This window comes from Periplaneta americana, chromosome 8 (genome assembly GCF_040183065.1).
Source record: "Periplaneta americana isolate PAMFEO1 chromosome 8, P.americana_PAMFEO1_priV1, whole genome shotgun sequence".
NCBI lineage: Eukaryota > Metazoa > Arthropoda > Insecta > Blattodea > Blattidae > Periplaneta > Periplaneta americana.
The window spans coordinates 111,862,501-111,882,746 of record NC_091124.1 but is presented as its reverse complement, the minus strand read 5'-3'; the positions used below and the strand labels follow the sequence as shown (position 1 = coordinate 111,882,746).

Below are 20,246 nucleotides of genomic sequence, written 5' to 3'. Positions count from 1 at the left end.
GAAAAATTCGCTCTGGCACCAGGGATCGAACCTGGGTCCTTTGTTCTACATGCCAAGCGCTCTCACCATTGAGCTATGCCGAAGTTCAATCCACAGCACTGGATCGAACCCCTCTCCTCCAGTGTTTTTCCCTTTGTGGCCAGATTCCAAGTTGGGCATGTATGTTGACATTTTATATTAAATTGACTTGGAGTCAAGCCACGAAGCGAAAAACATTGGAGGAGAGGGGTTCGATCCGGTGCTGTGGATTGAACTTCGGCATAGCTCAATGGTGAGAGCACTTGGTATGTAGAACCAAGGAACCGGGTTCGATCCCCGGTGCCAGAGTGAATTTTTCTCCTCTAATATTAATTGTTACCATAACAGATGTATTCTGTAGGACCAAAAAAATAATAATCTTTACGTAGATTCTTCGAGCAACAGTGCATGTTATTGTACAGCTTACTGTGCATATTACTGTGGAATCCCGGCCACCAAGTCACTCAACTGAGTGCGCTCCTTGTATAATGGCAATTTACTTAATATGAAATGTCAACATACATGCCGAACTTGGAGTCAGGCCACAAAGGAAAAAACACTGGAGGAGAGGGGTTCGATCCGGTGCTATGGATTGGACTTCGGTGTAGCTCAATGGTGAGAGCGCTTGGTACATAGAACCAAGGACCTGGGTTCGATCCCTGGTGCCGGAACGAATTTTTCTCCTCTAATATTAATTGTTACCAAAACAGATGTATTCTGTAGGACCAAAAAAAAATAATATTCTTTATGTAGAGAAGAAATTACGACCAAAAATTAACCAGAACCGAGTACAGCTATTGGAGTCTGATGTATTGCTTCTCCATGATAATGCGAGACTGCATATCACCGAGTCAGTGAGAGATTACAAGTGGAAAACACTCCCTCACTCAGCTTACAATCCAGACATGAGTCCACCTGACTATGACCTTTTCCCCAAAATAAATCATATCTGTGACCTAAACAGCATGCAACAACTACCACAACATTGGGAAGCAGTCATAACACGTAAAGAGGACTATTTTGAACGATCTTAATGTAAACAAATTAAAAATATAAAATGTGTTCCATTTAAATAAGTCTGTTCACTACTTCTGGGATTATCCTCGTAAATTAAATCTACCATGGAGGATGAAAAAATTTAAGATTTTTGGCGGACACTAGGAAAGTAATTGCTAACATTATTGTAGTTATGTTTGTAGTTTTATTGTTTTCACAGTATTCGAACTCAGCTTTGTTAACTGAACATTTAATGCATTGGCTTTTTATATTGGATACCTAGGTTTGAATTCTAGCAATTAAAACATAACGAATTTCAGGGTATTTCTGTTTCATCTGTTACCATTTCACATTTAAGGTTGTGATGATGATGCTGATGATGGCAGTGACAGTGACTATAGTTTTAGTGGTGGGTAGCATGACAGAGTGTAATAACTGAGTTTGTGCGAATTATAATAATTCTTTTATACCTAGGCCATTGTAACCTTGTACTTGACAGCTTTGCGTAATGTTAGTAGTGAGAGATGCAACGTTGCCACAATGACTACTCACTACACAACTGACTTAACTTACATGGAGTTAGCTATTCTGCTCCGTTAATTTAAATTGTAATTATTATGTAACTCTGTTCTTTATTACTGTCTTCTTAAAGAGGCATAAATTTTATGTTACTTTATTAAATTATCTGCAGGAATGAATGGACACTGTGTACATTACAGTCAAATTTCTCCTCCTGTTTGTAAAATTGAAGAGTCATTTTGACACCTGACTGTTTATGCAAAGGATTCTCACTATGTGAGTTACTGTTTTCTGAATGAGGTTTTTTTTCCCCCGACATTTCACAGGAGCGCTACAAATTATTTATATTTTTATAACATTAACATACAAATTATGCACGTAGTAGCAACACCATGTAACACAGCATGTAGCAAACTGACAATGCAGCAGCGCTCTACGTAGCAGCAGAAGCAGCTCATAGAAAATGCTACATTCTGATCGGTTGAAAAAAGCTACCACACAGCATTTTTAAACTTTTTCGTTGGAAGGGTTGCCAACGCAAATAACAACTGTCAGATGCAAAGTTACAACAACCTGGATATAGTTATACATGGGTACTGCGATTTTGGCTCAGAACTTGATCAAACCAAGAACATAGGAACATTAAGTGAAATACAAGACATTACACTATATTGGAAATGAAGAAAAGCATGCTCTGTAGTTCTTCTTCTGATAATTTATATTTGGTGAGAATCTACTACTATTGCTGCTGCTGCTGCTGATGCTGCCACTGCCGCTGTGCCATGACCTGTCATTCTAAAAGAAAAAAATCAAACTTTTCATGAAATATGTGCATTCAAGTGAAGCATGAACATTTTGGTAATAGAAGAGGATAGGTTCATTTTCAACTTCATTATTGTTCTCTTCAAACAGTGTGGCCTTATTTCTTTTTTTACTTTACAGGCATACAAGCTCTTATATGCTAAAAAGCTTTCAGAGTTGGGAATGCCAGCTGAGGCAATACATTATGTTGAAGTTATAGCTGAAACTATCCAGCAGGGACCTTCATATTATGATATAAGTTTTATAAAGCAAGTTTATGAACTAGGAGACCAGCTTAAATACCATGATCCTATCTGCAATAGCGGAGAGGGTGAAGATGTTAATCTCTCAGATCCCGCATGGCTAAGTGGAGTGAGGAATGTAATCCACAATTACAATGTGAGTATGTTTTGTATAACAATGCTTATGAACCATAGCTTTAATTTTAAAGTGGCAAACAGTTACACAGATATTTTACTATGCCCCAAAATACCATATTTACTTGATAAAATGACACATCTCTTTTAGTATAATAGCTACCTTCAAAACTTAAGTGTGTATTATATTATCATGGCGTTTGCAATACATGTCAAACTTAGAACAAGATTCACTGGCCACTCAGTTATGACTGCCACCCCCACCCCCACCCCCACCCCCATCCCCACCCCCACCCCCACCCCCACCCCCACCCCCATCCCCACTGCCACCGTGTATGTGTAATGCATACAAACATGTACACAAGTAATTGGTCATATTCAGATCAGTTCGAATTTTTTACATGTGTACTAATAGTATACGTATAGTACATGTGTACTTATATACATGTTGAGTGCGGATAGAAAACCACTGACAATATATAGTCATATGATGCAGAAAATGTACGTGAAGATACAGATTCATTGTTAATAAATGCAATGTTTGTGAATTCCAGGACGTCAACCCATTTGCAATTGTATGATGTGATTTTGTACTCTGTCTTACACTTTTATTACGAAATACACTGCACAGTGAACTAAACAATGATGACGTCACTTGAGCCATGATGTATTAAACTTATTAATACTGATGTCAACTTAACTATTGTTTAACACTGTGTATTTCTTTACGAATAAATAGTACTTTTTTTTATTAAAATAGTAATTTAAATAATTTTCCTTTAATTTAGTTATAAAATGTGATTTCTTATAATTATACACAATTTAAGTATTTTCGTTGTTGCTTAGCACTTTCTGATTCTCAATTGATAAGCACAAAGAAATATACCGTATCTGACACATTAGTCAAGATTGTTTGTTCTGTGCAATAAAATGTTTTCATTGCTTCAAATGTCTAGATTTGTGACTAGTTAGAGAATTTTTGGTGTACAATTGAACAAAATGAATGGTGAAATGCTTAGAAAGTAATATGATGTTAATTTCAAGTGCAGAGCAATTTTGCATGCAGAAAAGCATAGAACAAAGAGATTGGGAGAACATTCGGTATGTTAGTGTAATGTTACATAATGGTAGCAACAAGAATCATTCACATTCACATGTTTGATTTCCAGAAAGAGAGTCTTTGGTTCGAAGAAAGGTAGATATGCAGAAATTGACTAGCAGGTTTTCAATTTTGTGACAGAAGAATAAGTGTGCTATCTGCAACTACCGATTTGATATGAGAAAGAGTTAATGAGCTAGCCACAGCTTTAAATATTCCACATCATTTGTCCAAAGCCAGTCACAAATGGTTTTATTGTTTATGCACTTTGAGGGCCTATCACTATCAGTGTACCATAATCTACAGAAACTTTTATCAGATTTTGAAAATAAAGTAGAACATTTCCAGTGTTTTACCATCATGCTGAGAAAATGAGGTAACTTCTTAACGGGATGAATTGAGAATGCTGATAAGATGCCCATCTGGTTAGATATGCCACATAATTACACTGTCACAGAGTGAGGTAGAAAAGAAGCTCTAACCAGAAGATCTAGTAAAGAAAACAACTGCACACAGAATCAATAGAATTGTTATACCATAAAATACATAACATGTACCATACCGTATACTTTGTACGTTATTTCACACACACATATTTAATCATCCAGGAGTTACCAAAATCTGCCGGAAGGGTCTGTTTCAATGAAGTAATAGTAGTGCCAGTGTCAAAAAAAAAAAAAAAAAAAAAACTAATGAAAGAGTAATACAAATAGCGGTAAGCCAAAGTTTGTGACAGGATTAGAGTGTTAATGTAAGCTAAGTGACAAGCTGTCATCTGTGACAGCTGGCCCCAAGGGTCTGTGACAGTCTGAGGACTGTGATAGGTAGACTGAGGTTTGTTACAAGTTAAGGCTGGTCCACAATAAACTGGGAACGGAAAAGACAATGAGAACAGAAATATTGTTAAATACATTTATTTTAACATTACTTCCGTCCTTGTTCTCGTTGTCATTTCTGTTCCCGGTTTATTGTGAACCAGCATTTAAAGACTAAGTGTGAGCTAATTTATAGGTGAGGTCAGTGACTATTAGACATCAGTGTTCTTGAAATTGATGGGTACAGCAGAATGGTCTCTTGAAGAATTCACATGACACAAGATCAGGAAATTTGTCTTGAATATGTTCTCTCCAAATTAATTGTGCAAGTTCACTTCTCAAAATGCACTAGTATTATGTAATAATTTTGTGGAGTATGCCCTGCATAGGTTGGCAACACTGACAACACTGGAAAGGTGGTGTGATATATCCGAGCTTTTCTTGTTATGGTGTAGCAATTCATCTAGGGGAAGAATTGTTCCTATGTAAGAAACAACAGTATTTGGCGTGGATAGGTGGGCATATAGTTCAAGTGTCACAGTATTCACATCATCTTGCAGTGCCTTTCATAGGTTATTTTATTGATTTCATGACATTTCTTGTATGCTTTGATAGTGCCTACCCCTATTAAAGTTTCGTCAGAAAACAGAGTGATAATAATACTTTGGAATTACTGCAGATGGTCGCAGATTGCCACTGTTTTTTTATTTTGAGAAGGGTTAGTTCAACTAAGACCTCTGTACAAATGAAAAATTATTTCCCAGAGATATCATTGTACGATGTCAGAAGCTGGGTTGGATGACAGAGGAACTCAAGATGGATTGGATTAAAATGTTTGGGATCGTCGACTTGTGACTCTTCTGAATTTGCTGTCAGGTCTGTGTCTAAAGGGAGAGGATGGTATTTTTTGGTGAAAAACGAGTAAATTAAAGAAAAAAAAATCTTTTTAAATACTCTGTGATATGTGTGGAATGCATAGCCTAATATTTTGTGGGTATTTGTGCCCTTATCAGATGTTGAGGCGCCATTTTTAAACTTCCTATGTTATGGATTTTTAAATCACTCGCCCACTTTTATTGTTGTTTACGGTAAATTGAATTTTCAAAACAAATTGTTTTTCTTTAAAATACTCTTTGATATGTGTAGAATGCAATGCATAACATTTCGTGGGTATTTGTGCCCTTATCGGATGTTGAGACGCCATTTTTAAACTTCGTGCGTTATGGGTTTTTAAACCACTTGCCCCCTCTTATCAGTTTACAGTAACTTCATTTTTTTGCTACATTGCCAGACAAAAATGGATATAAGTTCTGAACTATTAAAGATACATGCATGAAATGTAGAACACACATTCTTTAGACTATTAGGAAACTTTTCTCTGTAACAGAATTTTGTTAATTGATTTCATTTTACTACGTCCGTTTGTTTGCAAGAAAGGAATTCAGAAAAGTGTTATTAAATTTTAATTCTTTATTTTACGAACGTAGGGACTAATATCAAAATTCTGTTACAGACAGTTTGTAGAGCATGCTTTTACCAGTACATTGCAAAAAACTGGATGAATCTACCTTTAAAAATGGTTTAGATATATAGGTTTTAATAAAATCCTGCATTGGGTATATTTTTTTCAAATCTCGGCCCCCAAATATAAATTTTTTTTTCAAAATATTTAGTTTTTGGTTGAGTTGCTGCAGCTATGAGCTCTCTACATACAAAAAAATTAATGTTTTACACCAAATAGAAAAAAAGTTTTAAAAAATATCATCCTCTCCCCTTAATGCATTTCATAGCCATCTAACTTATAAAGTAATGGGCATCAGATATCACGACAATGCATCTGCTTATATACGATCAAAATTGACCTATGGGTGTGAAGTATGGGGAGGAGCATCAGCAACTGATCTACAAAAAATTTCTGTTTTTCAAAACTCAGCCTTAAGATTATGTCTAGAAGTCCCAAAAACTACATCAACTGTTGCCATAGAAATTCAATGTGCTATTCAACCTATCAGACATTATGTATTAAAAAAGGATCTAAAAATACATTTAAAATTTTAAGTCTCATCCAGATCTCAGATATTCTTTAATCTGTCAGGTAATATTTTCAATAAAATAATCGAAGAAGAAATACCAATCTATATCACAGATACTCTCATTGCTAAAACTCCAGTTGTGAACGAAATTCCTCCATGGAAATGGGTGATTCCAAACTATAGTATACAAATTCCAGGAAATCATTCCAAAAATAATTCTCCATACATTCTTAAGTTAGATGCTATGGAATTAATCTGCAGCACATATCAGAATCACCTTCAAATTTATACACATAGATCTCTAAATCCTGATAATGGGACGTTAGGAGCAGTTATTATAATCCAAAATATCAAAAAAGTTACTTCATGCCATGTTCATCCACCTCCATTCTTGACACTGAATTGCTAGCTATTGATGCTGCTCTTCAGTGTGTTACTTAAATTTCTGAAAAATTTATTTGCATACTTACCGACTCCAAGGGGGCTATATTTAATATAATCAAATATGTATGAAATCTATATGCACATAGAATTATTCCCATTCAGAAATAACTAAGTAAATTTAAAAAAAAAACTCCAAAAGGAAATAACATTTCAATGGATACCTAGTCATTGTGGTATACCTGGTAACGAGAAAGTCAATAACATGAAATTGGAGTGGAAGCAAAAGCAAGAATTAGTGCAGAAAACAGATGTTTCTGTTGCTGTATGCATGTATTTTAAGCAAGGGCTGTTAAAAAAAAAATCTGTAAAACATCATTGTAACATATGGACATTGGCACAAGGAGATACGTTAAGACTGAATGCTTAATGAAAAATGATACTGAGGAAAATTTATGAACTAGTGACACAGAATGATGTATGGAGATTTACGTCAAATGCAGAACTCTGAGAGTTTTACAAAGATACAGACTTAGTAATAGATATCAGTGCTGTAATGCAGTGATGTCAGACAGGGACTAAACGGAGCGCTCCACTAGACTGGTTGCATGCTCCGGTGTTTCCACAGACATAAGCAAGTTCAAGCTCCGATCTAGCTCCACAACCGGTATTGGAGCTTACAACTCTGAAACTACTGCATGGATTAGGCGCATTATAAGGATGGCTAAAGAAAAGCTGCTGAATAGTCTTCGGTAGTAAATTATAAGCAAAATAAAGAAAAGGTCCATAAAAGAATGGCTGGAGAAAATTGAAAGTAGTTGTTTTCTAATGCTGGGCGCTTGGCGATGAAGCCATTCATCCTCTTGCGCTCCAATATTTTTTAGAAGGTTTCCTTCTGGAGGGTTGGTCATCTAGCAGGGTGCCCCCATATATTATTATGATGTACCGAAGTACACTTAACGGAAAAAAGAATAAGCCGCTGACAATTTCTAAGTTCCAGAGACATAACATTGCGCATGCTTGTCTTGTCAAAGCCGTAGTTCACCAGGTAACACATAATTAAACCATTTAAATTTACTGTATTTTGTTTAAGAGTCTGAAATATGTTATCAAATCGAATGGAGGGCTGATTCTAGATGCATCAGGGCCTCTGAAGAGTGAAATAATAATAAAATTGATAAATACAAAATCAACCGAAGCGAATATGAACAGGAAAACCAAGTATTATGCCGAAATGATATTAACAGTCTGAGTAGCGTAAGTCGTTACGGCATTGGTCTGTTGAACGAGTTAATAATAGTAGCTCAAGGTTCGAATCTCCTGAATCTCCCACACTCTCTTATTTTTTTTAATTACAAACTTGTCATCATATACATCTCACAAAGCTATATTTATGTGGTGACATCTCTTAGAATATGTCCAAACTTTAATAAATAATAAACCTCCCTCTCTCTTCCAAGCAATACTCCTGTCATTTAATAAAACGTTGTCTCATCATTACGCTTGAAGATGGCAGAGAGACAATAGAGAGCGTGGCATATGGTGTCGTCGACCTGTGAGGAGGGAAAATTTGACGATGGAGCTTGCTGTAGACTGCCTAGCATATGCTACTCTCCGACAGGACTCTTCGATTGGAGAAATGTCATTTTCTCCGACGAAGTAAATAGCAATGATAGCCCTGCCCCAGTTTATCTTATGGATGACCACCAATACGATGAACACTTTATGAGACGACTTAACAGGTCGGATCGCGTGAGCATCGCGTGTTGGGGTGGATGTCATACAATGGGGTAGGACTTCTCAAACGCATCTATGGTTGGTTTACGGCAGAAGTCTACGAACATTGTGGCAAATGTAATGGTCCCTTCCGCCCGAAGACGATATTCAGAAGGAACACTTTTCTTCCAGCAGGATAATCACCCTGTACACACCGCCAACCAGATTCAAAGATGGTTTACAAGACCTGGTCGACTGGCCTCCAAAGTCACCAGATATGAATCCGATTGAAAATTTGTTGGCTACAGTCAAACGGATCCTACGCTCAAATTGGACAGAACAACCACCCGTTCGGACAGCTGATGATTTTGGGACAGAGTTCTATATGCGTGGGAGGAGGTGGCAATGAATTTATACCTGTTCCATAATCTTGTGGACTCCATGCCGTGCAGAATGAGGGCAGGCAGTTGTTGATGCAGGTGGTTTGTGAATGAGATATTAATTCCCAGCACATGCTTTTTGTTAATATAACTTATTAACCAATTGTTTGTTTTTTTTTGTTTATTTTATCATTTATTTATGTTTGATATGCGTCCGATTTTTTAGGCTGTGAAATAAGTATTTTTTGTTTATACAGACCAGATCTCGCCTATTAATAGCCAACAGGTGATGGGCAATAATATTTTTACGAGGCAGACATAACGAAGTTTATGAACAAATGCCATTTCACATTTTTTAACTAAAAAAAAAAAAAATAGTAATTTTACTGTACCGGAAGGTGAACTCACAACCTCTTGTACGGAAGTTAGACATCTTACCACTGGGCCACACACAGCTCGTAAGGTTAACTACATTGCAGACAGACAACTTTCAATGAAGAGAGACCACAGCAATGCCTTGCAGTGCATTGCATTTACACGAGTGAACCGCGCGATAGAACTAGCATATCTATCGACCAAGAGTTGGCATATTCTCTTTGCTGTTAAGTGTACATAAGATATTTCCATGCAGATATTCTGCATCATCATATGATTAAAGATAAGTGGAATGGAGAAAAATTCTCTCCGGCACCGGGATTTGAACCGGGTTTTCAGCTCTACGTGCTGATGTTCTATCCACTAAGCCACACCGGATTCCCATCCCGATGTCAGATCGAATTCTCTCAGTTTAAGTTCCACCTCTTGGGTTCCCTCTAATGGCCTACCCTCATGCATTGCGTCATAGATGTATGACAGTGGAACAATGTCCACATATGTGCAGAGGTGCATTATGAGTGTATTATGATTAAGTGAATCATTAAGAGTTATACAAACAGCTGTAAATAATATCAATAATTGGGCATCCAAATGGAATCTATCTATCTCACAATCAAAAACTGAATATACTGTCTTCACAAGAAGATATAGCCTAAAAAACTATAAACCTCACATTTATTTGAATAATCAAGAAATTCAGTACAATCCAACTCCTAAGATCCTAGAATTAATTTTTGATGAAAAACTTTTATGGAAACCACATTTAACCAATGTTGCTTCGCAGTGTCTAACACGATTAAATCTCTTGAGGATCATAGCTAATAGGAAATGGGGATCAGATATCACGACAATGCGTCTGTTTTATAATGCTTATATACGATCAAAATTGACCTATGGATGTGAAATATGGGGAGGAGCATCAGCAACTCATCTACAAAAAATTTCTGTTCTTCAAAACTCAGCCTTAAGATTATGCCTAGGAGTACCAAAAACCACATCAACTGTTGCCCTAGAAATTGAATGTAATATTCAACCACTCAGACACGTATATTACAAAAGGATCTAAAAATACATTTAAAATTGCAAGCCTCATCCAGATCTCAGATGTTCTTAAAACTGTCAGATGATATCCTGTGTAATTTCTATAAAATAAAAAAAAAGAAGAAATACCAACTATATCACAGACACACTCATTGCTAAAACTCCAGTTCTGAACGAAATTCCTCCATGGAAATGGGTGATTCCAGAACATAGCATACAAATTCCAGGAAATCATTCCAAAAATGATCCTCCATACATTCTTAAGTTAGATTCCACGGAACAACTACTCTGCAGTACATATAAAGAGCACCTTCAAATTTATACATATGGATCTCTAAATCCTAATAATGGAACATCAGGAGCAGGGTATTATATTCCAAAATATCAAGAAAGTTATTTCATACCATGTTCATCCTTATCCAGTCTTGACACTGAATTGCTAGCTATTGATGCTGCTCTTCAGTGTGTTACTCAAATTTCTGAAAAATCTATTCACATACTTACTGACTCCAAGGGGGCTATATTTAATATAATTAAATATGTACCAAACCTATATGCACTTAGAATTATTCCAATTCAGAAACAACTAATAAACTAAAAGAACTCCAAAAGGAAATAACATTTCAATGAATACCTAGTCATTGTGGTATACCTGGAAATGAAAAAGTCGATAATATTGCAAAACAGGCAACATATTTGCAACCAAGACCTCTTCAAGTGATATCTCTATCCAATGCTTTTGCTTCAGTAAAATCTCATTTTACAAACCTAAGGATCAACAATTGGCTCTCTTCTGACAAAGGAAAAATTTTACAGTCTGTACAAAAGAAACCAAATGACCTGGAAATGTACAAAAACTTGCCCAGACATGTTCAAACATTTTTAACAAGAGCCAGGACAGGTCACATTGTCACTCAATTGTACCTACACCGATTTCACATTTCTGATAATCCTACTTGTCTGTGGTGTAATAATCATGTTGAAGATCCACAACACATTCTTCTATACTGTCCATCCATAAACAACAAAAGAAGTAAATTAAAATCATCAGTACAAGTTGCAGAAGACACAGCCCTGCAGTATATATTGACTACACCCCACCTCTGGCTACTAGCAACAGGCATCTATAAATGAACACTGATCAAAATACACCTCATTTCTCGTGAAAAACAACAACTTAATAGACTACAGTGGACTATAGTGGACTTTATGTTGTTAGCAAACAGCTGGATACATTAAGAAGATTGATGATGTACCGAAGTACATAATAATATATGATATGCGAACCCACAGTCATACATCTATGATGCAGTGCATGAGGGTAGGCCACTAGAGGGAACCCAAGAAGTGGAACTTTAACTGAGAGGATTCGATCCGACATCGGGATGGGAATCCGGTGTGACTTAGTGGATAGAGTGTCAGCACATAGAGCTGAAAACCTGGGTTCAAATCCTGGTGCTGGAGAGAATTTTTCTCCGTTCCACTCATCTTTCATCATAAGATGCTTCCAGTCCATCTCTTCATTCATCCTATACAACAGTAATGACTGGCATTCCTATTCTGTGTAGTATTTTTCCATGCAGTTCTTTCTTTTTCATCATCATTTAGACTCATGTGGCTTGTGAGGTCAAGTTTGAAATATTATCCTCTATCTGTCATGGTCCTCCCAGCTATTCTCTTCCACTTCTTCTCGCCATGGTTTCTCTGTTTTTTCAATGTCCCTCTTTATTTGATCTTCCATGCAGTTATGGCCTGTAATTAACCTGAAAGCTGTTACTGCTGATTTCATGAGTGCATCCAGTATTATGTTAAGGTTGTGGCATATCTTTTCCCATTTCTTGTCTTTGGAGGTCTCTACTGTGTATGTTTTGTGTGTTTGTTTGTACAGTAGTTTTAATTATTTACTCACTCTGGTGGAGTTAAGACCATGAGGCCTTCTCTACCACAGCACCAATATTACGAATCCTTCGACAGAATGAAAGAATACTTTCTCTGTGGACCTGTGAATGAATGTGCTACTTTTTTAGGTTAATGTTCCTGTTGCCTCATTTCCTAGTATTTTGCTATGAACAGGTATCCATTGTAGGACTACTCTTTTATATTCAGCCTTGTAAGCTGTGACAAAATTTTGGTGCTTCCTGTGATTATAGTGGATTTTATTGATGTACGTACCTGCTGCTACTACAGGGTCATTACTGGGAACCACATGATTTTTAAATAATGAGAACTCGGCCAATTTTGAACCGAACGTTTATTTCTTATTACCAATGTATTCCATAAGATATACAATTTGAAACATGTACACAAGAACTTCAGCGTTTGAAAATTACTTCTCTAAGATGGCGTTCTTCCACCTGTACACAACGTTGAAGATGTTCCTTGAAGCTTCACACTGAATTTTCTAATGTTGCTCTAGGAATGTTGTTGATTTCTCGCCAAATAGCTGCTTTAAGTTTCTGTATGATGCACGGCTTGTTAATGTAGATTCGAGATTTTAAAAATCCCCATAGAAAAAAATTAGGAATTGAAAGGTCTGGGGAACGAGAAGGCCAAGTGACATCACCAAATCAAGAGATTATTTTTCCCGGAAATATTCGTCGGATAATATCCATAGGAAGGCGAGCAGCCCCATCTTGCTGAACCTGTGCCGCACAATGTTGAAATGGATACAAAAATCTCGTTTGGTCTGAGTGGCTGATTCCCCGTTTGAGTAAAAGCGTCACATAACAAGCACACAATATTCAAGGTTCCACATCTCGTCTACAACTGAGACTGCATATTCTCCCCTCCAAAGTGCCATCGTACCCAACTCCCACCTATCAATATTCTCCATGTACTATCCAAGTCAAGAACATGCGGTTTCCGGTAATGACCCTGTATAGTGATTGTTGCCTTTGAATCAGTATTATTGCTTTCTGGACTTCACTGATTCAATATAGTAAGTTTTGGAGTGATGCATGGATAGCTTTTAGTTCTCTGTCAAAATTTATTTTTCCATATCCTAGTGTTTATAAAAGGACAACAGTTCGCTTGTGGCCCCAACTTCAGCACCTTTCTGGTTTGACATAAGGGATCCATCTGCAAATATGTATTCAGTTCTGTATAGAGTATCTTGTATGAATTGTTTGTAGTGCCACAGCTTTCATTTGGTCCAGAATTATATCACTCTCTTTAATTTCTTGTCAGAGTCAAGTAGTGCTCTGTAGGTACTGGGTTATCAGAGATCTTAGGTTTTATTTTAAGATGGGAAGGAATGTTTGATTTCTGTTTCAGCACACTGATTTTTGTGATAAAGCTAATCAGGTAGTTGCTTGTGTTGGCCCCTTTTGCTATGTGATAATCTAATCAGCCATTCTTACTGTAATAAGGCTTTTTCTTCTATTTCCATCTTCATGCTAGGGGTATTAGTGAAGGATTCCATTGCTTCTGTTGGAGTTGCCGTGATCTCTCCAATGATCAACCTGAGGGTTGGTTTGGTGTGTGTTCCAATTTTTTGTGTTTTGTAGTAATTAGAATTTCACTGTGATATGTAAGGATGGGTGTTACGCACATTCTGTGGGTGGTATTTAACCCATTAATGCCCGTAATTCCCTGTGTGGGATTTTGGCGTCATATTTCTGTTATGTGATCCTGGAAGAACCCTAATCACTATAATTTTATTTCATTCATGTACCTGTAACCGAAGGGTCCATTTTAGGCTGGCAACTTTAGTTGCCACTGGGCACTTGCGTGTCTGATATTTTGTTATTGTGAAATAAATGCATCTTACTTCAATAAATGCCTTTGCTTTATTTAGCACTTACAAATTTACACACACTACATAACTTTAGAGTATTACTTTACACTCTGTCCATAATTTTTGTGTCAGATATAAGGGAAATGTCGATTTTATTCACTACCAAATAATCCTTATGCATCATGAAATGTTCTGAAATACGAATCAGGATGAAGCGCAGCATCACTCTTATTGCAAACGAATTTTGTACGAGAACCACATACATGACATCTTCGATACTTGGATAGACCTTTCTCGACTATATGGCCTTTATCGTCCTTACGCACTTCATCCAGCACTGCGGAAAATGATAAGGAGCGACGGATTCCTGGCGAGTTTACTGTACAACCATATGACTTCAGGAGATGAATGACGCATTGATGTTTGTATTCAAGAAGAGAGATGTCATTCCCAAATATACGATACAGAAGCCATCCTTGAACATTTATTTATTTTATTGGGTTATTTTACAACGCTGTATCAACATCTAGGTTATTTAGCGTCTGAATGAAATGAAGGTGATAATGCCAGCGAAATGACTCCGGGGTCCACCACCGAAAGTTACTCAGCATTTGCTCGATCCTTGAACACAAGTTACATCCACTGCCCATCGGAAATATGGCTACCACCATATCTTAGTATGGATGCTGTAACGTAAGTAGCTATAAACTGATCACCAATATCAACACCACCCATGTTGGTATTATACTGCGCTACAGGTCCTGGAACGTTGACAGAAATTTTCTTCCTATCAGCTCTGGAATATCTGCTTGCCTTTCTCATGGGATCAACAGGATGATAGTTTGTGAGAACTGTAACGACACTGTTGTTATTCCATCGGACTACCAGCAAATCGTTGCAAATAGAGGATGCCATTTCACCTCAGGATACTTTCTTTCAGCTTTTTTTTATCAGGCAGATTCACTGAATCAGTGATTCTGTTTTCCCGTACAGTTCCAGTGGCTCCGAGCCTTCTGTTAGTAAGTCCTTGCATCAGTCCAACAGTTGTGAAGAGATTATCGAAGTAGAGGTATATTCCTTGTGGTAACTGCACATGAGCAACCAATCCCAAAGCAACATTACTTCCTTGGCCAAGACCTGTTTCAGGAAGGGGAGTTGAACTTCCACAATATGGTTTAGCATGAAAGATAAACCCGTATGGATCAGCAGCAACCCACAATTCGAATCCGAAGTGCACAGACGTTTCCCTTATGAATTGACGTCCATAATATGGAATCATACTTTCATCAATGCTTACACATTTGCCAGGAGACACCTGTTTGAAGGAAGCGTTCAGTATATGGAAGAGTTGTCTCACTTTATAGAGAGAATCAGGACCATCTAATCCGTCATAATTGGCAGGTGAAGGAATCTCAGTAGTTCATCAAATCGGTTGCGTCGCATAAATTCTGACACTATTGGCACATGAACATCCGTTCGCTTCTACAGTAAAGCCTTCTTGAAGTAGAATACCAATTAGAGTAAGAATCTCTTCTCTTGAGGCATTCAAATTATGCATAAGATGCTGAGCCACATATCTATTGGTTTCCATAACTATAAGCTCAAGTAATTCTGTAGAGAAAAAGGTTCTGAGAGCATCTAAACGAGATTTTACTGTTTCTCTAAGTAGATCTTCAGCGTTGCATCGAATATCAGGACTCCTTTCCTTGATTTTGAAGTCTGCCACTTTGCTGTCTTTGCTCCATTTTAGATTTGAAGTAGTTAGCTTCAAATTTTATTCCAATTATTTTATAATAAATGTATAAAACCTCTATACTTACAGTTAGCCCATTTACATAACGATAATACAATAACAGATGAAAATCAGATATATTAGTACCAGATATTACGTAGATAAAAAATGTACTACAGCACGGAATCGAACTACGAACTAGTCAGTAGTGAAGAAAAGAATTGCTATAATAAATTTATATTATGTCATTGTTCGTTTTCAGAGTTAGCAATGGTAAAATTTTGAAGAATATGTAAAATGAATAAACAAATAATCGTAAGTGCCCACTGGCAACTAAAGTTGCCATACAAATTCAAATCACTCTAATGAAATTGTGATAAGTTGTAAATTAAAAACCTGTTAGTATAATAAAATTGCACATATTGTTATTAGATTTATGTAATTGAAATTGTTGTGCAGCAATTTTTAGATATAATTTTATTTACATTATTGAAGGAATGTGTAGCAGTCCAGAATCTTGTGTGTGCACTCCTTATTAATTTCTTCTATACTAACGACATAACGAACGGATGTGATAAAACTCAACTCAAACTAGAGGAGGATAGTTGAATCTTTACACCAATTGTTGTGAACAATGAACAAATTTACAACTGACCAATCAATAAAGATTTTTTGGCTTGGCAACTTTAATTCCCACTGGGATATAATGGGTTAATGTCTTCTGGAAACAACTCCACTTCTTCCAGATCAGTCTTTTCAGAAGTGTTAGTCTTTTGCTAGCTTTTTCAGTGGGGTTTGTAATGTGCATGTTGTTAGTCTTTTGCTAGCATTTTCATTGATGTTTGCGATGTGCGTGTTCCAAGTCAATTCAGTGTCAAATGTTACTGCTAGGTATTTAATTTCCTGTGTTCTGCTTAGAGATATGTTGTTGTATTGTACAGTGATGTGCAGTTGTGTGTGTCCAAGGGAGAAGATCTGAGAATTGGTTCCTTTTAAACACTGTTGCACAGTCAAGATGTTCCCTCATTGCTACATCGATTGAACTAATAAAATTGACAAGTCCCCTGAACACCCCTGGATTATCTGAACTTTCACTTTCATTGTGACATCTTAGAGCCAGCTTAAACACTCCACAAAACTTAATACAATCAAATAATCTAGAAAGAATATGTCTGTTTTCCCTGCTTTGTAATTGATAGCCTGTATCTAATTGAACTTGGATATTCGAACGTCCTTACTTACTTACTTACAAATGGCTTTTAAGGAACCCGCAGGTTCATTGCCACCCTCACGTAAGCCCACCATTGGCCCCTATCCTGTGCAAGATTAATCCAGTCTCTGTCATATCCCACCTCCTTCAAATCCATTTTAATATTATCCTCCCATCTATGTCTCGACATTCCGAAGCTTATTGTAAGGTTTCGTAACAAGCTGTTTTTTTACGGTGATGGGTTGTTAGCCCTTTGCCTAACCCCCAAGCTGGAGGACCACCCCTTATTGGCTGTACGTCCTAACAATGATAATTCAATGCATGCCTTGTTATGTGCGTGTGTACTTTCATTTTTTTGTCGTGTAACTGATATGACTAATGTCCCTAAAACCTGTTTTTGTTCATGTGTTTGATTCCTTGCTGAAAATCAGGCAGGGAAAACAAAACAAAAAGCGTTTCTAGTAGAGCAGCCTCAGAACCACTTATACAGTAAAATCCCGATTATCCATCACCCTATTAACCGATTGTCGGATTATCCAACTGTCTTTCTCTCACTTCCTCTCCCCCTCCCTCCTTTTTTTTTGCTACAGAAACATAAGAAGTACGTACTACTGCACATTATATTAGTACCAGTACTTTTTTTTTTTCTAGAGAGTGTTCTTACAAGCCTTGACACTTACACATTATGGTCTACTGTTTGAGTCGTCGTACTGTATAACTTCTACTGTATGTAAAGTATATTCCATGAGTGCCAAAACAAAATGTGTTGTGATAAGTACCGAAAAAAAGTGTAAATAATGGAGTGGTTTGGGGAAAGAGGAATTGTGGCTCATCTCACATCAGAATACGAGATTGATGTTACAATTGTGCGAGCATTAATAAAAGTCAACAATAAAATATACAAAGTATGTAAATCTACAACACGAGACCTGTACTATTCCTATCTTTCTGCTGACAGCCATTACAAGGAGTTTCCTTGCCCCTTAAAAACTTGTCATTGACAACCAGACTTAAATGAGAGAAATACTGATTCACTACCTAGTGTGTGAAACACAAGAACAGAGAGCAAATTGAAAAAGTACAAGTATTATCCACTTAATTTACGAAAATATTTTATGGTATGGATTATCCGACTTTTCGATTAACCGTTCAGTCCATCCTCTTCATTACCATGGATAATTTGAGATTCTACTGTAGTTATTATACGTAGATATATTGAATTTTCTACGATATTCCCGGTTTTTTTTTTTTTCTTACTTCTTAATTCTGGCCGATCAGGACCTAATCTTTTAGCTGCTTATTTATCATCATGAGAGCGAGTTTTTGCTTAACAGGGACTGAACAGAGTTCATTGTTAAAGCAAAACTGTACAGTTCCTAATCAGTAATCACTAAACATAATTAATCACAGCCTAACACAGTATTATACACTATTATATCCACTTATATACAACTACAAACGAAATTAAATTAAATCCATATTCTATATTCTGCTTAATGCACTTATACTATAGCCTATAAATAATTTTGTATGAAACCACAATAATTTAACACATCCTCAATTTCACACACTTCCGTCTCCAAATTTCAAGTGTTACTGTTTCACTACATACCAGTGCAGCTTGTATTTTCCTTGCTTACTTACTTACTTACTTACTGGCTTTTAAGGAACCCGCAAGTTCATTGCGGCCCTCACATAAGCCCACCATTGCTCCCTATCCTGAGCATGATTAATCCAGTCTCTACCATCATATCCCACCTCCCTCAAATCCATTTTAATATTATCCTCCCATCTATGTCTTTGCCTCCCCAAAGGTCTTTTTCCCTTCGGCCTCCCAACTAACACACTAATACATTTCTGGATTCGCCCATACTTGCTACATGCCCTGCCCATCTCAAACGTCTGGATTTAATGTTCCTAATTATGTCAGTTGAAGAATACAATGCGTGCAGCTCTGCGTTGTGTAACTTTCTCCATTCTCCTGTAACTTCATCCCTCTTAGCCCCAAATATTTTCCTAAGAACTTTATTCTCAAACACCCTTAATCTCTGTTCCTCTCTCAAAATGAGAGTCCAAGTTTCAGAGCCATACAGAACAACTGGTAATATAACTGTTTTATAAATTCTAACTTTCAGATTTTTTGACAGCAGACTAGATGACAAAAGCTTCTCAACCAAATAATAACAAGCATTTTCCATATTTATTCTGTGTTTAATTTCCTCCCGATTGTTATTTATATTTGTTACTGTTGCTCCAAGATATTTGAATTTTTCCACCTCTTCGAAGGATAAATCTCCAATTATTATAGTTCCATTTTGTACAATATTCTGGTCACGAAACATAATCATATACTTAGTCTTTTCGGGATTTACTTCCAACCCTATCGCTTTACTTGTTTCAAGTAGAATTTCCGTGTTTTCCCTAATCGTTTGTGGATTTTCTCCTAACATATTCACGTCATTCGCATAGACAAGAAGCTGATGTAACCCATTCAATTCCAAACCCTCTGTGTTATCCTGAACTTCCCTAATGGCATATTCTAGAGCAAAGTTAAAAAGCATCAGATAGAAACTGGCCTATACGGACTCTGCTGTAAGTTTCACTGAAACACACTTTAATTAATCAACTAGTTTCTTGGGAATACCAAATTCAATAAGAATATTATATAAAACTTCTCTCTTAACCTAGTCATACGCCTTTTTGAAACCTATGAATAACTGATGTACTGTATCTTTATACTCCCATTTTTTCTCCAATATTTGTCGACTACAAAAACTCTGATCAATAGTCGATCTTTTACGCCTAAAACCACACTGATGATCCCCAATAATTTCATCTACATTTGGAGTTAATCTTCTCAAAAGGATATTCGACAAAATTTTGTACGACATGAACAAAAGTGATATTCCTCGAAAGTTACTACAGTTAGTCTTGTCTCCCTTCTTAAAAATAGGTACGATTATGGACTTCGTATTTTCCTTGCTTTGCTGAACAAAAGACAGAATTAGCCCCCCGCC

The 20,246-nt window shown here is 36.7% G+C and overlaps 1 protein-coding gene across 7 annotated transcripts in view; it reads left to right on the top strand.

Annotated features, from left to right (window-relative positions):
- Nucleotides 1-20,246, top strand: part of LOC138704946 (protein transport protein Sec16A-like) — a 572,743-nt gene that overhangs the window by 295,904 nt on the left and 256,593 nt on the right. For all 7 annotated transcript variants that reach the window (XR_011333490.1, XR_011333489.1, XM_069833405.1 and 4 more), the window contains one exon: nt 2,476-2,733. Coding sequence is in view for 5 of the 7 variants with exons in the window: in XM_069833405.1 (XP_069689506.1) it covers nt 2,476-2,733 (258 nt within the window). In the remaining 2 variants the exon portion in view is untranslated. The remainder of the gene's footprint in view (nt 1-2,475; nt 2,734-20,246) is intronic.